At 47.0% G+C, this 18,189-nt stretch overlaps 1 protein-coding gene across 9 annotated transcripts in view; it reads right to left on the reverse strand.

The window, feature by feature from the left end:
- STX3 (syntaxin 3) overlaps window positions 1-6,376 on the reverse strand; it is a 34,833-nt gene extending 28,457 nt beyond the window's left edge. For 2 of the 9 annotated variants that reach the window (XM_030560978.1, XM_030560980.1), the window contains exon 1: window positions 5,861-6,373. In XM_030560978.1, the coding sequence (XP_030416838.1) occupies window positions 5,861-5,890 (30 nt within the window). In that variant the 5' untranslated portion in view covers window positions 5,891-6,373. Of the gene's footprint in view, window positions 1-1,771; window positions 1,843-4,260; window positions 4,280-5,860 lie in introns of those variants that run through there. The other 7 variants (XM_030560972.1, XM_030560971.1, XM_030560977.1 and 4 more) reach the window with 6 other exon arrangements.
- Window positions 6,377-18,189: the final 11,813 nt, after the last annotated feature.

The following is an 18,189-nucleotide window of genomic DNA, read 5'->3' on the forward strand; positions in this document are numbered from 1 at the left end:
GCAATAGCTATCGCGTTTGAGTTCCCCAGAGGGCTGCAAAGTTATTGGAGGAAGGTATTGAGGCTACTACTCCTGCATTAGCCTCGGGCCACTGCCAGATTGGCCTGTTTGACGGCTGGCTCCATAGCATCGTAACATCCAGCCTGGGACATGCTCTACTCTCCACAGGACCTTTGGGGCGGGGGCAGTAACACAGCTCTGCTCAGATCTTTACTGCTGTGCTCATCCGTCTAGGAGGCTGAACTTTGCCCCAGCTAGAACAGGCCAAGCATAACCAGTGAACCTCCAGCCTATTCCTCATCAACGATTTAGATGTTGGCATAGAAAGTACGCTTATTAAGTTTGCGGACAATACCAAGCTGGGAGGGATTGCAACTGCTTTGGAGGACAGGGTCAAAATTCAAAATGATCTGGACAAATTGGAGAAATGGTCTGAGGTAAACAGGATGAAGTTCAATAAAGATAAATGCAAAGTGCTCCACTTAGGAAGGAACAATCAGTTTCACACATACAGAATGGGAAGAGACTGTCTAGGAAGGACTATGGCAGAAAGAGATCTAGGGGTCATAGTGGACCACAAGCTTAATATGAGTCAACAGTGTGATACTGTTGCAAAAAAAGCAAACGTGATTCTGGGATGCATAAACAGGTGTGTTGTAAACAAGACACGAGAAGTCATTCTTCCGCTTTACTCTGCGCTGGTTAGGCCTCAACTGGAGTATTGTGTCCAGTTCTGGGCAGCGCATTTCAAGATAGATGTGGAGTTATTGGAGAGGGTCCAGAGAAGAGCAACAAGAATGATTAAAGGTCTTGAGAACATAACCTATGAAGGAAGGCTGAAACAATTGGGTTTGTTTAGTTTGGAAAAGAGAAGACTGAGAGGGGACATGATAGCAGTTTTCAGGTATCTAAAAGGGTGTCATCAGGAGGAGGGAGAAAACTCGTTCACCTTAGCCTCCAATGATAGAACAAGAAGCAATGGGCTTAAACTGCAGCAAGGGAGATTTAGGTTGGACATTAGGAAAAAGTTCCTAACTGTTAGGGTAGTTAAACACTGGAATAGATTGCCTAGGGAAGTTGTGGAATCTCCATCTCTGGAGATATTTAAGAGTAGGTTAGATAAATGTCTATTAGGGATGGTTTAGACAGTATTTGGTCCTGTCATGAGGGCAGGGGACTGGACTCGATGACCTCTCAATGTCCCTTCCAGTCCTAGAGTCTATGAGTCTATGAGTCCCTCTGGAAGAGGAAGGCAGCCGAGGGGTTGGTTGGTGATTATGGGGCCTGTCTGTGTTCCGATCCACAGAGAGACTGACCCAAAGCCCCTGCTCAGACCCCCAAGTGGGGAAACCCCTGGAACAGGGATCGTCTGTTTAGACACCAGCTGCAGCTCTGGATTTCTCAGCCTCAGCAAATGGCCCAAAGAGACTAGGCCCATCCCCCTGCCAACACAATGCCTCTCAGATGGAGCTCAACATCTCAAGATGGCATCTACCAAGGAGACATCATATGGCACAAACAATGGGGGAGCGACTATTGGAAATATTCTAGTTGCCCCACTGCCCTCCCAGGCTACAAAGAGCAGGTCATGAGAATGCCCCAGTGACCGGCCTGCTCCTTGTGCCCCATCGATCACACCCTGACACAGTCCCCATGCCAGGACAGATCTGAGATTGTATCCAAGGGGTGGGGAACTGTCCCTATGTGCCATGTCCTACTCAGACCCTAGTAACAACCCCCCCAGGATCATTTCCCAAGAGGACAGACGGACCTGTTACCCATCTAGATCCCCTCCTTTCGCCTGCCCTCCCAATCTCACTGCCGGTTCGGGACTCCAGCCCTCCTAGGAATAAAAATAAAATTAATCCCCTTCCCCCCCCTCCCCAAGCGTTTTATCTCCTCTTCCTCTAGTTGATGGCTTTGTAATCCCAGCTAAATCCCTGTCACTCTCCCCCACCCCCTTCTCTCCCAGCCACCAACAGGGAAACCAAATGAATCAACGCTGCCATGTAATCCCTGGACCACCAGAAAGAGAAGAGCTCAAAGGACGCCTGTTCCGTTTCTGTACCACAGAGATCAACCCCCTAAAGCAGAGAGACACTCCAGAATAGCCCACCTGTGACACAGGAGTCGCAGGTTCAAGGCCCCTCTCCCCCTGATTCAGGGCAGGATTTTGAACCCGGGTCTCTTACATCACACGTGAGTGCCCGAACCACTGGGCTATTGTAGGGACACAGACGCGCTCTGTCTCTCAAGGTCTCTTTTTCATTCCCATGCAGAAAAATAAATCTCCAATCCTCTCCCTTTTTTTACAGAAAGGGCTTTTTGTTTTCCAGACGGCCCTAATAGTCACTGGGGTGATGGTGAAAGGGAGAGTTTAACCCCTGGTGTTCTGGAGGGACACATCCAGACCAGGAGAGGCCTTTGTTCCCCCCAGTGGAAGCCAGGTAAAAAAGTTTAACTCTTTGGGCTCTGGAAGAGATCAATCTGGCTGGGAGAGGCCTCTCCATTCTGGGTAGTCCAAGACTTTTTTGGGGGGAAAGATGTTAATTTGACAAGCCTGATGTAATCCTTAGCGTGAGCATTTTCACAGGAGATGCTGATTTCTTTCAAGGGGTCTGTTTTCTGGCACAGGCTGCTATTCCCCATTGAGAAGAGTCATCTTTAGTGTTGATCTGGATCTCCCCCCAGGGTCTCCCATAGTGGGTGCAGTTCAACCAAGGCACATGGATTTTCCCACAGGGCCCCCAGGCTGGGGCAGCATCACCCCTGGGATGCCCTGGACAGAGGGGGTTAGGTTGTCTCTCATGCTTCCCCCTCAGAGCCCTGCAGATTCCTGCCCATCATTTGCCAATTCCTCATGCCCCACAGCAACCTCCTTTTTCTGATGAGGGCAAGGGAAGGTGATGACTCTCTTAGAGCCTAACAGCACTACTCATTAAGTAGGGAGGAGTGCTGTTGAGCACTCCCCCTGCCTCCAGGCCCAGGGGCTGAGATTGCTGCTCCCCCAGGCTCCCACCAGAAGAAGAAACCCTAGTTCTCTTTTGAAGTAAATGGCAGAAAGTACATGGCCTTTCCACAGCCCACCATCATTAGCTCTGTTTCCCAGATGGGGAAACTGAGCATGGGGAGGTGGGGGGAGTGACTCAGCCACCCAGCTCTGCTTAGCTGCTGCCCATTCGCTACCAAGCAGGGCAGATCCTGCATTACAGCTGGGTTGGGACAAAACAGGCTGGGGAGAATGAGGGCGTTGTGGGACCGGCTAACCCAGGAGCCTCAGAGACACCAGGCCTCCCATTTGTTTCAGTCTTTTATTCTGTGCATTCAGCCCTTTGTCTGATACAGCTTTCATTGCCAGGAAGCGCTGGTTAAAAATGTGAGTCTGATCCCGTGCCAGCAGGTGGCCTTGCCCTAGGTGACCTGCCTTCTGACATCAGTGACACCACCAAGGGAACATACACAGCTCTCACGGGTGACCCTACAATAACAAGGCAGCGCACACACAGCTCTGGGCAGCCCTGCCTGTGAGAGGGGGGGCAAGGGGGCAATTTTCCCCAGGCCCCACAGGGACCCCCATGAGTGTTTTTCAGGGGCCCCTGGAGAGGGGTCCTTCACTTGCTCCAGGGGCCCCAGAAAACTCTCGCAGGGCCTGGGTCCCCGGAGCTTCTTCCACTCCGAGTCTTCGGCGGCGGGGGGTCCTTCTGCACTGGGGCGGAAGGACCCGCCGCCACTGAATTACCACCGAAGCGGGACCCGCCACCGAAGTGCTGGGTCTTTGATGGTAATTTGGTGGCGGGGAGCCCCCGCCATGGGTCTTCGGGGCACTTCGGTGGCGGGTCCTGGAGCGGAAGAACCTCCCAGCCACTGAATTACTGCCAAAGCGGGGGCCCCCCCGCCACCAAAGACCCCAGGCCCTCTGAATCCTCTGGGCGGCCCTGCTCACAGGTGACACTACAATAATGAGGCAGCACGCGCATGCATCTCCCTTGGGTGGCCCTCCCATCATGAGGGAGCCTGCAGAGCCCCTGGGAGTTTGCACAAGCTCATATAACAGAAAGATGGGTGCATAGGCCCAGGGAGTGGTTGCAAGCAACCCTACAGGAATAACAGCATGTGCAGCTCACAAGCGACCCTACAATAGCAGCAAGTTGTGCACAGCCCCTGTTGCTCACAAGCAACCCCACACACTAAAGAAACTAGCACCAGAGCCAATGCGCCCAAGCAACTCTCCTGAGAATAACTCCAGGCTCTAGCACTCACCACCCAGTGATCAGCCAGCAAGGTGCCTGTGTGATGTGGGGGAAGGAAGCTCAGTCACAGAGCAAAGTGCCAGGGTAATAATGGGTGTAACCCTGCGGGTACTGTTATCGCCAATTAACGGACAGGCTGAGCAATGAGTGGGCAAGGCCGTTAACGGACAGGCTGAGCAATGGGTGGAAAAAACCGTCCCCAAGAGGAAAAGAGAAGGAGGAAGTTGACAGTTCAACTCATCCAAATGCAAGTGGGGGGGATGGGGGGATTGAAATGTCCTCCATCCCCTAAATCTCTTCAGCCCATCCCCCCTTCCTCAGCTGACCCCCGTGGGGCCCCCCTGATAGAAGAACAAGGGCCCCTGGCCAGCAGGCCCCCTCTGAACTCTGGACCCCCACCATCTGCTCTCAAGGCACAAAAGAACCTCAACCTCAGCATCAACCACCTCATGAAGACACAATCTTCCTTCCCTTCCCTTCCCCTCCCCTCCTGGGGGCATCAAACACTTATTATCCCTGGGGTGGGAGGAGCTGCCCTGGGTTTGCCCCCCAATTTGCAAAGTACAGCCATCACTCCAGCCCCTCCCTCCCCCAATCTCTCTCATTGTGGGAAGAGAGACAAACAATCACTCCGCAAATGGAGCTTGATTATCCCCCTGCCCTCAGCTTTACATAGGAGAGACCAGGGAGATAGGAAGGAGGTTGACTGTGGGGAGGGGGGGACTAGAGAAACCAGGGAGTGGGGGGGGGGTGGCTGAGTGTAGAGCTGGGGGGGAAAACACTAGAGAGACCAGAGATGCGGGGCTGATTGTGGGACTGGGGTGGGGATACTGGAGACACTAGGGAGACGGTGGGGGTGGGAGGAGCTTAATACGTGGGGATACTAAGTATCAGAGGGGTAGCTGTGTTGGAGTCTGGTGGCACCTTAAGGACTAACGGATTTATTTGGGCATAAGCTTTCATGGGTAAAATACCCACTTCTCCATACAGCTGAAGAAGCGGGCTTTTTACCCACCAAAGCTTATACCCAAATAAATCTGTTAGTCTTTAAAGTGACACTGGACTCCTTGTTGTTTTGTGGGGATATTGGAGAGATGAGGGGGGTGGGGGAGCTGATTGTGGATACTGGAGAGACCAGGGAGCTGGCCGGGTGGGGGCCTGGAGAGACCAGAGACGGGAAGGGGTGACTGTGGAGCTGTGTGGGGATACTGGAGAGACCAGGAAGCTGGGAGTGGGGAGAATACTAGAGAAACTAGAGGTGGGGGGTGGGGGGGGGGATACTGGAGCGACCAGGGAGCTGGGGGCGGGGGAATGGCTGAGTGTGGAGCTGGGGGTGGGATACCGAAGCGAGCTTGGGGCGGGGGGACTGAGTGTGGAGCTGGAGATGGGGGGAGATACTCGGGAGACCAGGGAGCTGGGGGAGAAACCACAAGTACCAGCGAATGCCCCCTTCCCCTGGCACTTCCCACTCTCAGTATCACCATAGCATCGAGCCCCCCAAGCGCGACAGAAGAGCTGGGTCTTATTACTAGCATCAGCCCCGGGGCGCAGGGATCGAGCCCCCACCGTGCCCCGCCTTGCTCCTCTCAGCAGCTGCTGAAGAGACTCACGGCTTTGAGCTGCTCCAGCCGATCCTTCATGGTGCCCCGCGGCTCCTCCCAGCAGCCGAAGGCTCCCAGCGGCGCTTCCCAGGCGGCCGGCTTCGCTCCAGGAAGTCCTAGCGCCTGCAGAGGCCCGGGAGATGGATCTTCGCCTTCTTCCCGCCCAGGCTAGAAAGGGGGTGGGAGGCTCATTAGACCAGAAAAAAAATAACTCAAGATTCGTCCCCTCTTCGTTTATTTGTGGTCTCTGTGACTCTGCGTCCGGCCGTGCGCAGCGGATTGCTAGGCGCTGCCGAGCTGGCCGGGCCCCAGCTGCTAATCCCCAATGACATACAAAGGAACGGAGAAGGCAGGAGGGAGGGGAAGTGGGAGGGGGAGGGGGAAGACGGGAGCCTCCCACTTTACCTGGGCCCACAATCTGCTGCCCCACAATCTCTTAAAGAGCCAGGCCAGAGACAAGGTGGGTGAGGCAGGGTGAGCTGGTCTCCTGGCCGCAAAAGTTGGGCCAATCAAAGCTGTTACAGTACTTCCCTCACCCTGTATCTCTAATGTCCTGGGATCCACCCAGCTGCAACAATTAAGAGACAGGGGGTTGGACTAGATGACCTCCTGAGGTCTCTTCCAACCCTAATCTTCTATGATTCTATGACACAGTCAGGCCAAACTGGGCCCCAGGCTCGGCCCTGATCAGAAACCAAAGAGCTCAGAGAAACCTCTCCTGCCATCTTTTCGGCTTGTAATCGGATGGGGATTTTTAAGAGCCAGCCTTTGCAACCAAGGCCTTGAGAAACTGAGGCTGAAACTGACCAGGGATTGCCTGGTGTCCCAGGTGCCTTGTCTGCTTTCACAGAGGGAAAGGCCCAGAACAAACATGCCATCAGAAAGCTGTTAAAATTCCTTCTGGTTTAATCATCTCAGAGGCTAGTTGCTAAGGCAGGGAAGCCACAGGATTTCAGCACCTTTCAGGTTTGGATCCTTAGTGGTGAACTGCAGGGAAAAAATACATTGAGCATGACTTTTTTTACTTCTCTGTAATGTATAAAGAAAGTGCAAAGGAGAAAAAGGGAGGAGGAGAGCAGGGCTAATGTGAAAACTGATTGAGACAGGGAATTATTTTGATTCAAGATGCTTAAGACTGTGGGAGGGATTGCATGGCCCAGCCCAAGGGAGAGGAAGCAAAGATGACTTTAAATCCTTTTTGTGCCCCTCTTGGTTCTGGGCTGGTCAGGAGCTAGAACAGCACCTAGCATAATTTAGGCACCCCAGGGTTATGACAGCCCTGTGACCCGGAGTGGCTATAGAGGTGGGCACTGAGGCTGGGCAGGTTGGCCCTGTGGTTAGGGTGTTACCTGGAGACCCACACTGAATTCTCTGCTCTGCCACAGACTTCTTGTGTGACCTTCGGCAGGTAATTCAGTCGCTTTGTGCCTCACTTTCCCCATCCATACATTGGGGATAATAGCACTGCCTTGCCTCACAGCGGTGTGTGAGAATAAATACATTAAAGTCTGTGAGGTGTTCAGATACTGGGGTGGTAGGGGGCATATAAATATATTAAATATGCTCCTGCCCTGTGTAGGGCTTGTCCTATGTGTTGCCTGCCCCCCAGAGAAATTCTTCCTAGAGACTAAGGTTTTTTTACTAGGGGGTTGCACATGTTGCTTGTGTCAGCTGAGCTTACTGCACCCCATTGGCTCCTTGTTTCTCTCCACTCTCCCCAACAGCTCCCTGGATGCCACTCTCCCATCCCTCTCCATTGAAGGGATTCCCTGAACACTCTAGCTAGGGTCTCTGTGTGCCCCAATACCCTCCCTCCTCCCACACCAGAATCCCCCATTTTTCCACCATGCTAGTGGCTTTGCATGAACACCCAGTCCAATATCCTCCATGCCCCCATTGTCTGAATGGCAGGGGCTCTGTGTGCCCCCTTCCTCCCTCTTCCATTCTATAGTCCCCTTCTCTCCCTCCATGGCAGGGGCTCTGTGTGCACCCTCTTACTCACTTCTTCCCCATTCCAGGAGCTCTGTCTGCTCCCCATTTCCCATCTTACTAAGGCCTTTGACTCTGTAAATTGAGATGGCCTGTGGACATTCCTCCACAAGTTCGGTTGCCTTGGTAAGTTTGTCAACTTTATTAAATCTTTCCATGCAGAAATGCAGGTTCGTGTCCCTCACCAAGGCTGTTTCTCAGCTCCCTTTGTTGTCACCAATGGAGTAAAACATGGCTGTGTTCTTGCTCCAACACTATTTGGCATCATGTTTGCAGTTGTTATAACAGATGTGTTCAGAGACATTGATTGTGGCATTTATGTGCAGATGGAGGTATCTTGAATACGCATTGCCTGCCTGTGAAGACAAAAGTTATGAAGACAATTATTCATGAACTACTGTTCACTGATTATTGTGCTTTATTGACCCCTAACCTCAGGAACATTCAGTTGCTCACTGACTGCTTTGCGTTTGCCACAAAATGTTTTGGCTTAACTATCAGCCTAAAGAAGACAGAAGTCATGGTCCAGACTTGACTAGGATGTACCGCAACTACTCCACTTGAGTCCATCAATGATGCTTAATTCGAGGTTGTTGACAAATTTTGCTACCCAGGCAATGTCATTTCGCTAGATGCAATGACTGACAACAGCATTACCAAGCGAGAGCTTCCAGCAGAAGGCAATGAAGAGGGGTTCCAAAGAGGATGGAGCTAGGCCGTTCTCAGTGGTGGTAGATGACATAAAAAGAAGCAATGCACTCAAGTTGCAGTGGGGGAGGTCTAGACTGGATATTAGGAAAACCTTTTTCACTAGGAGTGTGGTGAAGCAGTGGAATGGGTTACCTAGGGAGGTGGTGGAACCTCCATCCTTAGCGGTTTTTAAAGACTGACTTGACAAAGCCCTGGCTGGGATGATTTAGTTGATGTTGGTCCTGCTTTGAGCAGGGAATTGAACTAGATGACCTCTTCCAACCCTAATATTCTATGATTCTAAACATATTGGTGCAGCAGCGATGCCTTCAGAAATCTTTGTTGTTGTCTGTGAACAAATGGTGTCAAACTGTAAACACAAATGGATATTTACTGCATCATTGTCATCACCACACTCCTCTACGGCTGCGATCTGTGGACTACTTATTAACGCCATCTAAAGTACTTGGACCAATGATGTCTACGGTGGATAATGGGAATAAAATGGTAAGATTTGGTTCCAAATGTTGTCAGAAGTCACAAGTGTGGTACTCCGCTCTGTTCAATATTGATAACGGTCAGCTGCGTGTGTGTGTTCTCCCTGTCTGCTGCCTCAGCTCTGCAGATAGCTGACACAGAAGACCCTGAGAGAACCCCCAATGACCACAGACTTTGATAAGTTATGAAGGCACCCGGTCAGGTTTATTGCCAAACGAAACACAGTCTCCAGCTTCCCAGATCAGATATCTACAGTTCTGCTAGTACATATGCACTCCCTGATAATGGACACAGCTCAGTCAGTGGTGGGATTTACTGCTGCCCCCTAGACCAGACAAAGACACCGCCCCAGGGATGCATACTTATATACAGGTACAAACAAGTCACACATCACTCCTGACGCATAGAGGTGCCGCCTCTCACAAAACAACTTTACCATATTACCTTCCTGTCCCTGTCTTTAGGATAGGTCATCCTGTTCCTGTTATCTGTGGGGAATGTGCTCTGGTACCATCCTGGCACGTGTTTCTGTAACTAGTGCCCAGTACCTTTTAGATAGGTGTATTTTTGCAACATCAGCCCTCTTCTTGCCAGTTTCTGTGAACAGGGCCTGCCTCTGGCTCACAGCTTAACTTTGCTTTATGTTAACAAAGTCTTGAGCATTATTTTAGTTCAGGCCTGTGAAAGTAGAATGAATTATATTGTGAAAATAGAAAGGATTAAAGAAATGTTGTCTGTATCTTTAAGCAAAGATGTTGGAATGTTGCAACCAGGTGTCAGGAATACAGACATTAACATAGAACAATTGCACCGTTTAAGGGCAATTGGTGAAGCATTAGCCTTAGATCGATAACAGTTAGTAAGGAAATAGGATATGCATGCTGTGCCCCAGGTGAATTTTACTGTTTTGGTATCTTTGTCCCTTTGTCTAATTCCCGCTCTTTTATCTGTATAAATAAGACTGTTTGAGCCTTGCATGGGCGCTCACATATTCTGAATGTTATTGGCAGAGCGCTGTGCTAATAAAACAGAGTGGTCTGACAAATTGTGAGTCCTGATTCTAACTTTGACAATTTGGAGGTTCCACCGAGATGGCAACCGTCTTCACTGGGGCTGTGTGATTCCTGACTGTTTTTGTAGGATGACCGTGGCAGCCGGCACCTGGGCGTTTGGCCCAAGCGGTCCCCCACTAAAGGCGCACAGCCACAGTGAGGTCTACGCCATCGAACCTGTTGGTTCCCACTCTGTTCTGGTAGGGATCCTGGGATCTGACATCAGGAATCTGGTCAGGTAATTATTTCTGTGTTTTGTCCGGACTGAGGACTGTCCTGTCTCTGTGTCTATCTGTCCTCTTGTGGAGTGTTTGAGTCTGGGTGCCGTCTCTGTCTGGGGATCGGCCGACCAAGGGGTTCCTGTCCCCGCGGTCTCAGTGAGTGAAATCTGCACAATTGCAGCCGCACCACACCTTGGGTAAAACCCTTAGTGTGAAAGCAAGGGCAATTGAGGCAGTAGCCTGTGGGCTCCTTTTGTGTGTTGCAGCAGGCATTGCTCTGATGAACCTAAATTTCCTTCTTGTGTGATTGGTGTGTGAAAGTCCTCCTGTACTGGTAACCAGACCTCTAAGTCGGGACAGTTCCCTAAATGAATGCCAGCTCATTTTATGTATTTAGGATGGGTCCAGACTCCTGTAAAAAGGGTCCAGACTCCTGTAAATTTCTGGGAAAATGGTCTAGGCTAACTCAGGGGGATCCCAAAACTCAGTGGCCACTGTTAAAATCTTGGAACAAAGACTGAGTGGACGTCTTAAAAGACAAACTCGGCCAACCTAAAACTAAATTGGCTAAAGGAGAGGTTAATTGTTTCATGCAGTGGTGGGAAGAGGCAAATCATAGGTGGACAAAATCAAAATTGGCCTCTCTCACTTATTCAAATAATAAGTTAAAAGCTTTACTAAAAGCCTCCTCTCCCACCACTAGACCGAGCGCTCCCCTTTACCCCGTTCTCCAAACCCTGGATCGATCCAAACCCCTTCATACTCCCATCTCATTGTAAAAAGGACAAAAAGTCCCTTGTTCTGTTCCCCTTTGTTGTCTGCCTCAGAAACTGATTCTTTATAGTGTCCCACTACCAATTCAGCAAGGCTGGGGGCGGGGGGCGCTCCTCAACTAGCCCCCACCCTTCCTGGTCCCTTTCCTTGAACATTTCTTTCAAAATTGTGAAATGACCACAATATCACTCACAAATGGTTAAAAAAAAAAAAAGCAGGATCGGGCCCAGACAAGCAGGCAAGCAACAGATAAAGAAACAGGTTGAAAGCCCTAAGGAAATAGTGTCAGGAGTAAGAAAAGTAGTAAGTGCAGGCATGAACCCCTAGAACAATACTTAAAATGGTGAAATCTGAGGTGATAAAGGTGTCATTTTGGAACATAAACAAGTGATTTAAGGAAAGAGAGTAAAAGTTAACTCTATAGAGGCTGGAGAGAATTAAGCAGTTAAATTTTGTGGAAAATGTTAAAAAGAACCATGTTAAAGAGAGAGAATTCTTGGTTTCTTTGCAGCCATTCTGAAGGGAAAATGGGCCCTTTTCCAGAAGAGTGCCTGTAAATAATCCATATATATATACAGCTATGCAAAAACAAAGCAGTGTAAAAAAAAATGTTAAGGAAAAGAAAATGTGTATGTATCTATTTGTCTGTGAAAATATGTAAAGTTCTAAGAATCTAAACCAACACATCTGGTTTGTAAAACTACTGTTTTGTAGGTGTAAGATAAATTGATTTTGTTTTTGTTTTTAATGCCACTAAAAATTCATTTGACTCTTTAATTCAAAGTTTCAAAACTGACAGACCTTTTTGCAAGACACAGGTAATTAGTATTGTTTGGCTTTGGGATTTAGCATTTAACCCTTAAGGGGTAACTTGATTCTTTACAAAAATTAAAATGTTTTTAAATAAAGACCAAGTCATGGCTGCAATAGGGCAGTCAGAATCAGGAGAATAGGTAGAAATTCTGGAGTCTTTTTGTTTGTTTGGTTTGTTTTTTTTGTAACAATAGCAGATAAGAGCTGTAATGACAGAATAAGAAATTAACAGTGACCCTCTGAAGCAACAGCAGAGGTGAGGTGCACAAAACAAAAAGAAGCAATGTTAAAAACACTGAGCCTTAAAATGACTCTGTGTAATCAGACTGTCACTTTAATAAAAGTACATGAAAACTCTGTAAAAACAAAACAAACAGTTATACCTTATGTAAAAATTAATATGACTAATGTTTTTAAAAAGTTATAGTATAAAAAGAATGTGCATTTTCCGTAGGATATGTGCAGCGTATATTGTAGAAAGGGATGTAAAAAAAAATAAAATGCAAATGAAACATGCTGCTAAATTAAAATCCTATTAGGGCTCCAAAAAGAGCCGCAATAGGCTGTGTTTTCTTTTTCAGATCCCTGTGTGTTAAGACAGAGTCTCTGAGCTCTGCTGATGGCTTTGAATCCAAAAGCCTAGCCTGTGTTGATGCAAATTACCTAACTGATAAAGAAAGGTGAGAACTGCCAGCACAAACGAAGCTGCAAATAAAAAACATACCTGGTCAGCAGACAAACTGCCTACATAAAAGGCATGGTATAACAAGATACCTTTAATAGATTTAATGCTAATGTTACTGTTAATATTAAACATTAAAATAACTTTAATGTTAGTGAGTACCCCTGTAACAACTTGTAGTGTGTATGATTTTTGAAAAAATCCTTTAAAGTAATATGGTAATGATGCTTCTCAGCTATTACCTGTAAATAAACTTAAATCTTAACACAGCAGGAAAAACATTACAAACTTGGTCTGCTATATAAGAGGCAAAACTTGAGGTACACCACCTCATAAATTTAATAACTAAACAGTGGAATAATTTTTGCATAACCCTTAAAATGTAGAAGCCATTAAAACCTGGCCTGCCTATAATAAAAAAAAAAAAGCACAGGAAAATATGGGGTAATTCCTCTGTTTTGCCTGCAGTCAGGAAGGGTATTTGTAAAAGAATGGAATCTTTAAGCAATAATCAATGCCACCCCAAAAGGGGTAGAAAACTGTTCTTTTTGTCTTTCAGATAATCCAAAGTACTGTATAATGGACTATGTGTATGTGTTAATTCTTGGGGAAAAGTGTTTAAAAAGTGTTAGCAACCCACCAGAAGACAAATGTAAATGTAATGTAAGTACTGTGTTTACCAATAATCACATTTACTATTTGCCACAACAACAACAACAAAAGAGTCTCAGCTTACTGTAAGCACTGATTTAGCTCAGTTCTCTATCAATCTTGGCATTGAATGGCAAACAGTTACCAATCATCTGTTAAAAGGTAAAAAGGTAACATAGTTCCTAAAATAAAATAAAATAAAATAAAAACAAAAATGTGGAAAACTGGACTATTCATATTATACACGCAAATGGGGACATGTTAAGAATTGCCACTGCAGAAAAGCATAACAGCTTACCATTAGTATAACATATTTTCTGGATGGTCTCTCACAACTACTGGCATACTAATGTTACTACCCCTAATTGTTTTTGGTTTTAAATTGTATGTGTTTAATTGAAATGTTTAAAATGTGCTGGTGGATAAAACAAATGTATGTAAAGCTAAAGCCACAGGCCCAAATCACCTCCCAGTATTTTCTATTACGTGGACTAAATAAGAAGTGACACTGGCGATTAATAATCTTAGTGTCAAAAGGGGGATATGTAGGAGCAGGATTTTATAATGTCCCATAAGAACTAAAGTATAATTTGATTTCATCCTGCTAGCCATTTTTTTAAATAGCAGAAAGAACTGACCCCCTGCGACTATAAGATTCTGTTTTCCCATATGCATTACAAATTGGGCCCTCTCTAACTCTTTGTTTTAAGATTTAGGTAGTAAGAGACAGGATTCTCTATTGTGTCTGTGTTAAGTAAATTAGAGAAACATTGAAGGCCTGGGTCTCAATGTAAATTGTCTTAGTTATCAATTGTAAAACTTAGCAAGGTTTAATTTGCAATGCTTTTTTTTGTTCTATATAAAATACTACTGTTTGTATTCTCAATCTGTTTGTGTGAATGAGGAATGTATGCATCAGAAAAAGACAAGGTGTGAAGGCCATTGTTACAGCCAGAGTCAAGGGACAGCTGTTAAACTGTCTGGCATCTCAGAGTGGATACATGCTTCGCAGTGTAAGAATGCACCACCCCCAGTGAACCAATCACCACCTCAGGACCACGCAGAGTCAATTTTTTTGACTCCAGAAGAAGACGTAGAGGAACAGCCTGCAATAACTTACAATCTACGCTCTCGTAAGGGTTGCCAGAAGCAGATGACTACATAAAGCAAGGCCCAAGAAGAAGCAGTAGTGAGCTTAGCGCCTGCTGCCTGGTGGACATAAAACTGTGACTGCAGTTCCCTCAGTTGAGGTTGTCAGAACCAGAAGGGCCCTGCCTCCAACATGCGCCTCTGGTGGTGCCTGTTCTTCGGCTGCTGGTATCTTAAGGTCTGGGGAGTCCACAATGACAATTCTTTTATCCAGCAGCAAGTGTGGATAGCTCAGACCCTTATTATTTCTAAATGCTGGGTCTGCAGCCACATCCCAGCCCACTCTCAAACTGGTGTTCCTGTCCTGGCTATCCCACTCAATTCCCCAGACCTCACTGGAGGACCTTGTCCGTTTAACACAATATGGAACAGTCATGACACCTGGAAGAGGCTATTGGCAGTTCCTTTATCCCACTTGGGGGAGCAATACACCAGGCCAAAAAAAAAAAAAAAAGGCTCCTAAGTAGTTAAATAATGGCAAATAAAACCAGAGAAAGTTTAAGAGCCCTGGCCAAAGAAACAGGGGCGATCAGACAGGTGGCCCTCCAGAACCGTCAGGCATTGGACATAGTGCTGGCGGCCAAAGGAGGGACCTGTGCTCTCACTGGAAAACAATGTTGTATGTTTATACAATACCAATGAGGTAATAGATCGCTATAGCCACTTAGAACAAATCGCATATCTTCCTCATGAAGAGCTGAGTTCTTTATGGAAGTGGCTAAGTAACCTGTTCAATTTCTCTGGCATAGGAAACTGGTTGTTTCAGGGAGCCCTAACTATCCTGTTCGGAATCTTAGTGATTTTTGTATGCTTTCAATTAATCTCCTGTTGTATCCAGAATTGTGTCACCCAGATGGCTGCCCCAAAACAGAGTGCTAATATGATGATTTTAAATATCACTAATGAACAAAGAAATAAGGAACGGTTAATTTGTGGAACCCAGTAATTGTTGGTCATGGCGTGCGCTTGACCAAAAGGAGGGATTGTGAAAGTAGAATGAATTATATTGTGAAAATAGAAAGGATTAAAGAAATGTTGTCTGTATCTTTAAGCAAAGATGTTGGAATGTTGCAACCAGGTGTCAGGAATACAGACATTAACATAGAACAATTGCACCGTTTAAGGGCAATTGGTGAAGCATTAGCCTTAGATCGATAACAGTTAGTAAGGAAATAGGATATGCATGCTGTGCCCCAGGTGAATTTTACTGTTTTGGTATCTTTGTCCCTTTGTCTAATTCCCGCTCTTTTATCTGTATAAATAAGACTGTTTGAGCCTTGCATGGGCGCTCACATATTCTGAATGTTATTGGCAGAGCGCTGTGCTAATAAAACAGAGTGGTCTGACAAATTGTGAGTCCTGATTCTAACTTTGACAGGCCTTAGGCTTCATACCAGAACTCTGATGCAAGAGTTTATGTTTCAAGGCCTCATCTTACTACACCAAACACTGAGGTTCTTGAGTGCTGCAACATCACAGTCATTGAAGCTTTTATCGTAAGAGCACAGCTGGGATGGTGTGATTATGTGGCCCATATGTCTGCCGGTAGAATACCAAAGGCCGTCTTACAGAGAATTGTAGACTGGAACTTGTGTTAGGGGCAGACCAAGAAAGACACTTTCAAGGTCAACCTCTGATCTTGCAATGTTGACCTCAACACTGGGGAGCTCTTAGCTCACAACAAGATCCAATGGTGGCAGTTCTGCCATTTCGAAAGTGCATGGATTGCTGCAATCAAGGAGAGATGTGTGAGGTGTAAAGTTAAAAGCAGCACACATGTATCTACATTTGTCTTCACCTGTGGCACCCACGGACAGGATTGCAGGTTCCACAATTGGTCTATGATCTACAATAAGTGACATACAGGACCTGCAATAAGTCACTGCAGCTCATCCAATGGACTTGATGGGAAACTCCATCATAACTATGCCAGCCCAGCTCCCGAGTGTAGGTGCAGCCTGTATTGATAGGAATTTTTCTCTTGGTGTAGCAAAACCACCTCCCGAATCATGTTAGTGCCATTGATGGAAGTGCTCTTCCATCGACATAGCTGCGTCTACACTGGGGCTTCTGTCAGTGTAGCTATGTGAGTCAAGGGTGTGTTTTTTTCACATCACTGATCATTGTAAATATGCTGATATAACTTTTCATTGTAGGCCAACTCTAAGTAAAAGGCTAAGGTCTGTATTTTAAAAATTCATGCCCTTAAGTGCCATAGCTATGCTGAGCTAACCCTTGGTGTAGGTGCCGGTTGGTCAACAGCAGAATGCTTCCACCAACCTAACTACTGCTGCTCAGGGAGGTGGATTACCTACATCAACAGAAAAAACCCTTCCATTGCTGGAGGGAGTGTCTATACTATGGCACTATAGCCGTGCCGTTGTAGTGCCTGTAGTGTAGACACGCCCTGAGAAAACTCCCAAACCACATTTCTGAGTCTTCCAAGGGGTCCTCCTACAAAACCAGGGAAGACATGGCTTTCATTGTGGATATTTCCAAGGTAAAAAACAAGAACACATTCCTGCAGTTCTTTCAGAATGGGTGGAAGAATTGTCAAAAACACAGCTTTGATGGAAAAGTAACTTACCACCAGCAACAAAATGGGGGGAAAGACACTAAACTTTGGTGTCACATGGGTGCAGTTACAATTATGCAAGAAGGTGCCTGTAGATTGTGTCATTATTGAAACATTTTTCAGATGACAGACAAGATTTTCAAAGGCAAGTAGTGATTCAGCGAAGGGCTGGTCAGGAGTTTTTCTATGAAATGGGTTTTCATTGGAAAATCTTAACTCATTGAAAACAAATTTTTCTATGGGAAACAGGGCCTGCTCCAGGCACCAGCGCAGCAAGCAGGTGCTTGGGGTGGCCAACAGTAAGAGGCAGCACGTCTGGCTCTTTGGCGGCAATTCAGCAGCGGGTCCCTCAGTCCCTCTCAGAGGGAAGGACCTGCTGCCGAATTGCTGCCGAAGTATGAAGCTGCACGATAGAGCAGCTGCTGAAGTGCTGTTGATTGCGGCTTTATCTTTTTTTTTTCTCTTTGCTGCTTGGTGCGGCAGAAACACCGGAGCCAGCCTTGATGGGAAAGGGTCATTTTCAAGTCATCTTTTATTGGGAAGGATTCTCAAGTCCAGGATGGAATTTCTAGTCAAAACCAGAGAGAGAAAGACCCACCCCCAGAATAGGCAGTCACCTGTCAGAGGGGAGCTGACGGGGTCAAGGGCTCAGCCTACCTCCAATGCTCTGTTCACTTGGGATTGGTTAACTCATTGAGTTACTGGACGGCAGTTAATTAGTCAGGGAAGCACCTGGGCAAGATAAAAAGGAAGCTACACTGCAGTGGGGCTAGAGGAAAACAGCAGTCCCCAGAGTGCAGAAAGAGAAAGCACCTATGGAGAAGGCTTCTCAGGGGGAAGGTGGTGATGCGGGCTCAGCAGCAAAGGAAACCCAGGAGGAGATTGCTCTGAGTGGGAGAGTTTCCAGAAGGAAGGGACTATGAATGCTAAGTCTCAGAAGAGCCTGGCTCCCATGGATAGTTCCAGCAGCCAACAGAAGCCCTGTAAAACAGGAATTATGTGCTGTCCTGAGGAAGGGTCCTTGAGGTTCAGGCTCCACTGGAACCCTAGACCCCTGGAAAGGGCGCTGTTCAATATACAAATCTCACTGGATTTATTAAAAACCTCATTTTGGAGAAACTGAGGCAGGGCTGCAATGGTGACACTGTCCTGGGCCACCAGGGTGTGCTGCAGGGTGAGGGGAGGATCCCCATTACAGGCACTCACTTAAGATGCGGGAGACCTAGGTTCAAAGCCCTGCTGAA

The sequence above is a fragment of the Gopherus evgoodei genome, chromosome 4, assembly GCF_007399415.2.
Source record: "Gopherus evgoodei ecotype Sinaloan lineage chromosome 4, rGopEvg1_v1.p, whole genome shotgun sequence".
Taxonomy (NCBI): domain Eukaryota; kingdom Metazoa; phylum Chordata; order Testudines; family Testudinidae; genus Gopherus; species Gopherus evgoodei.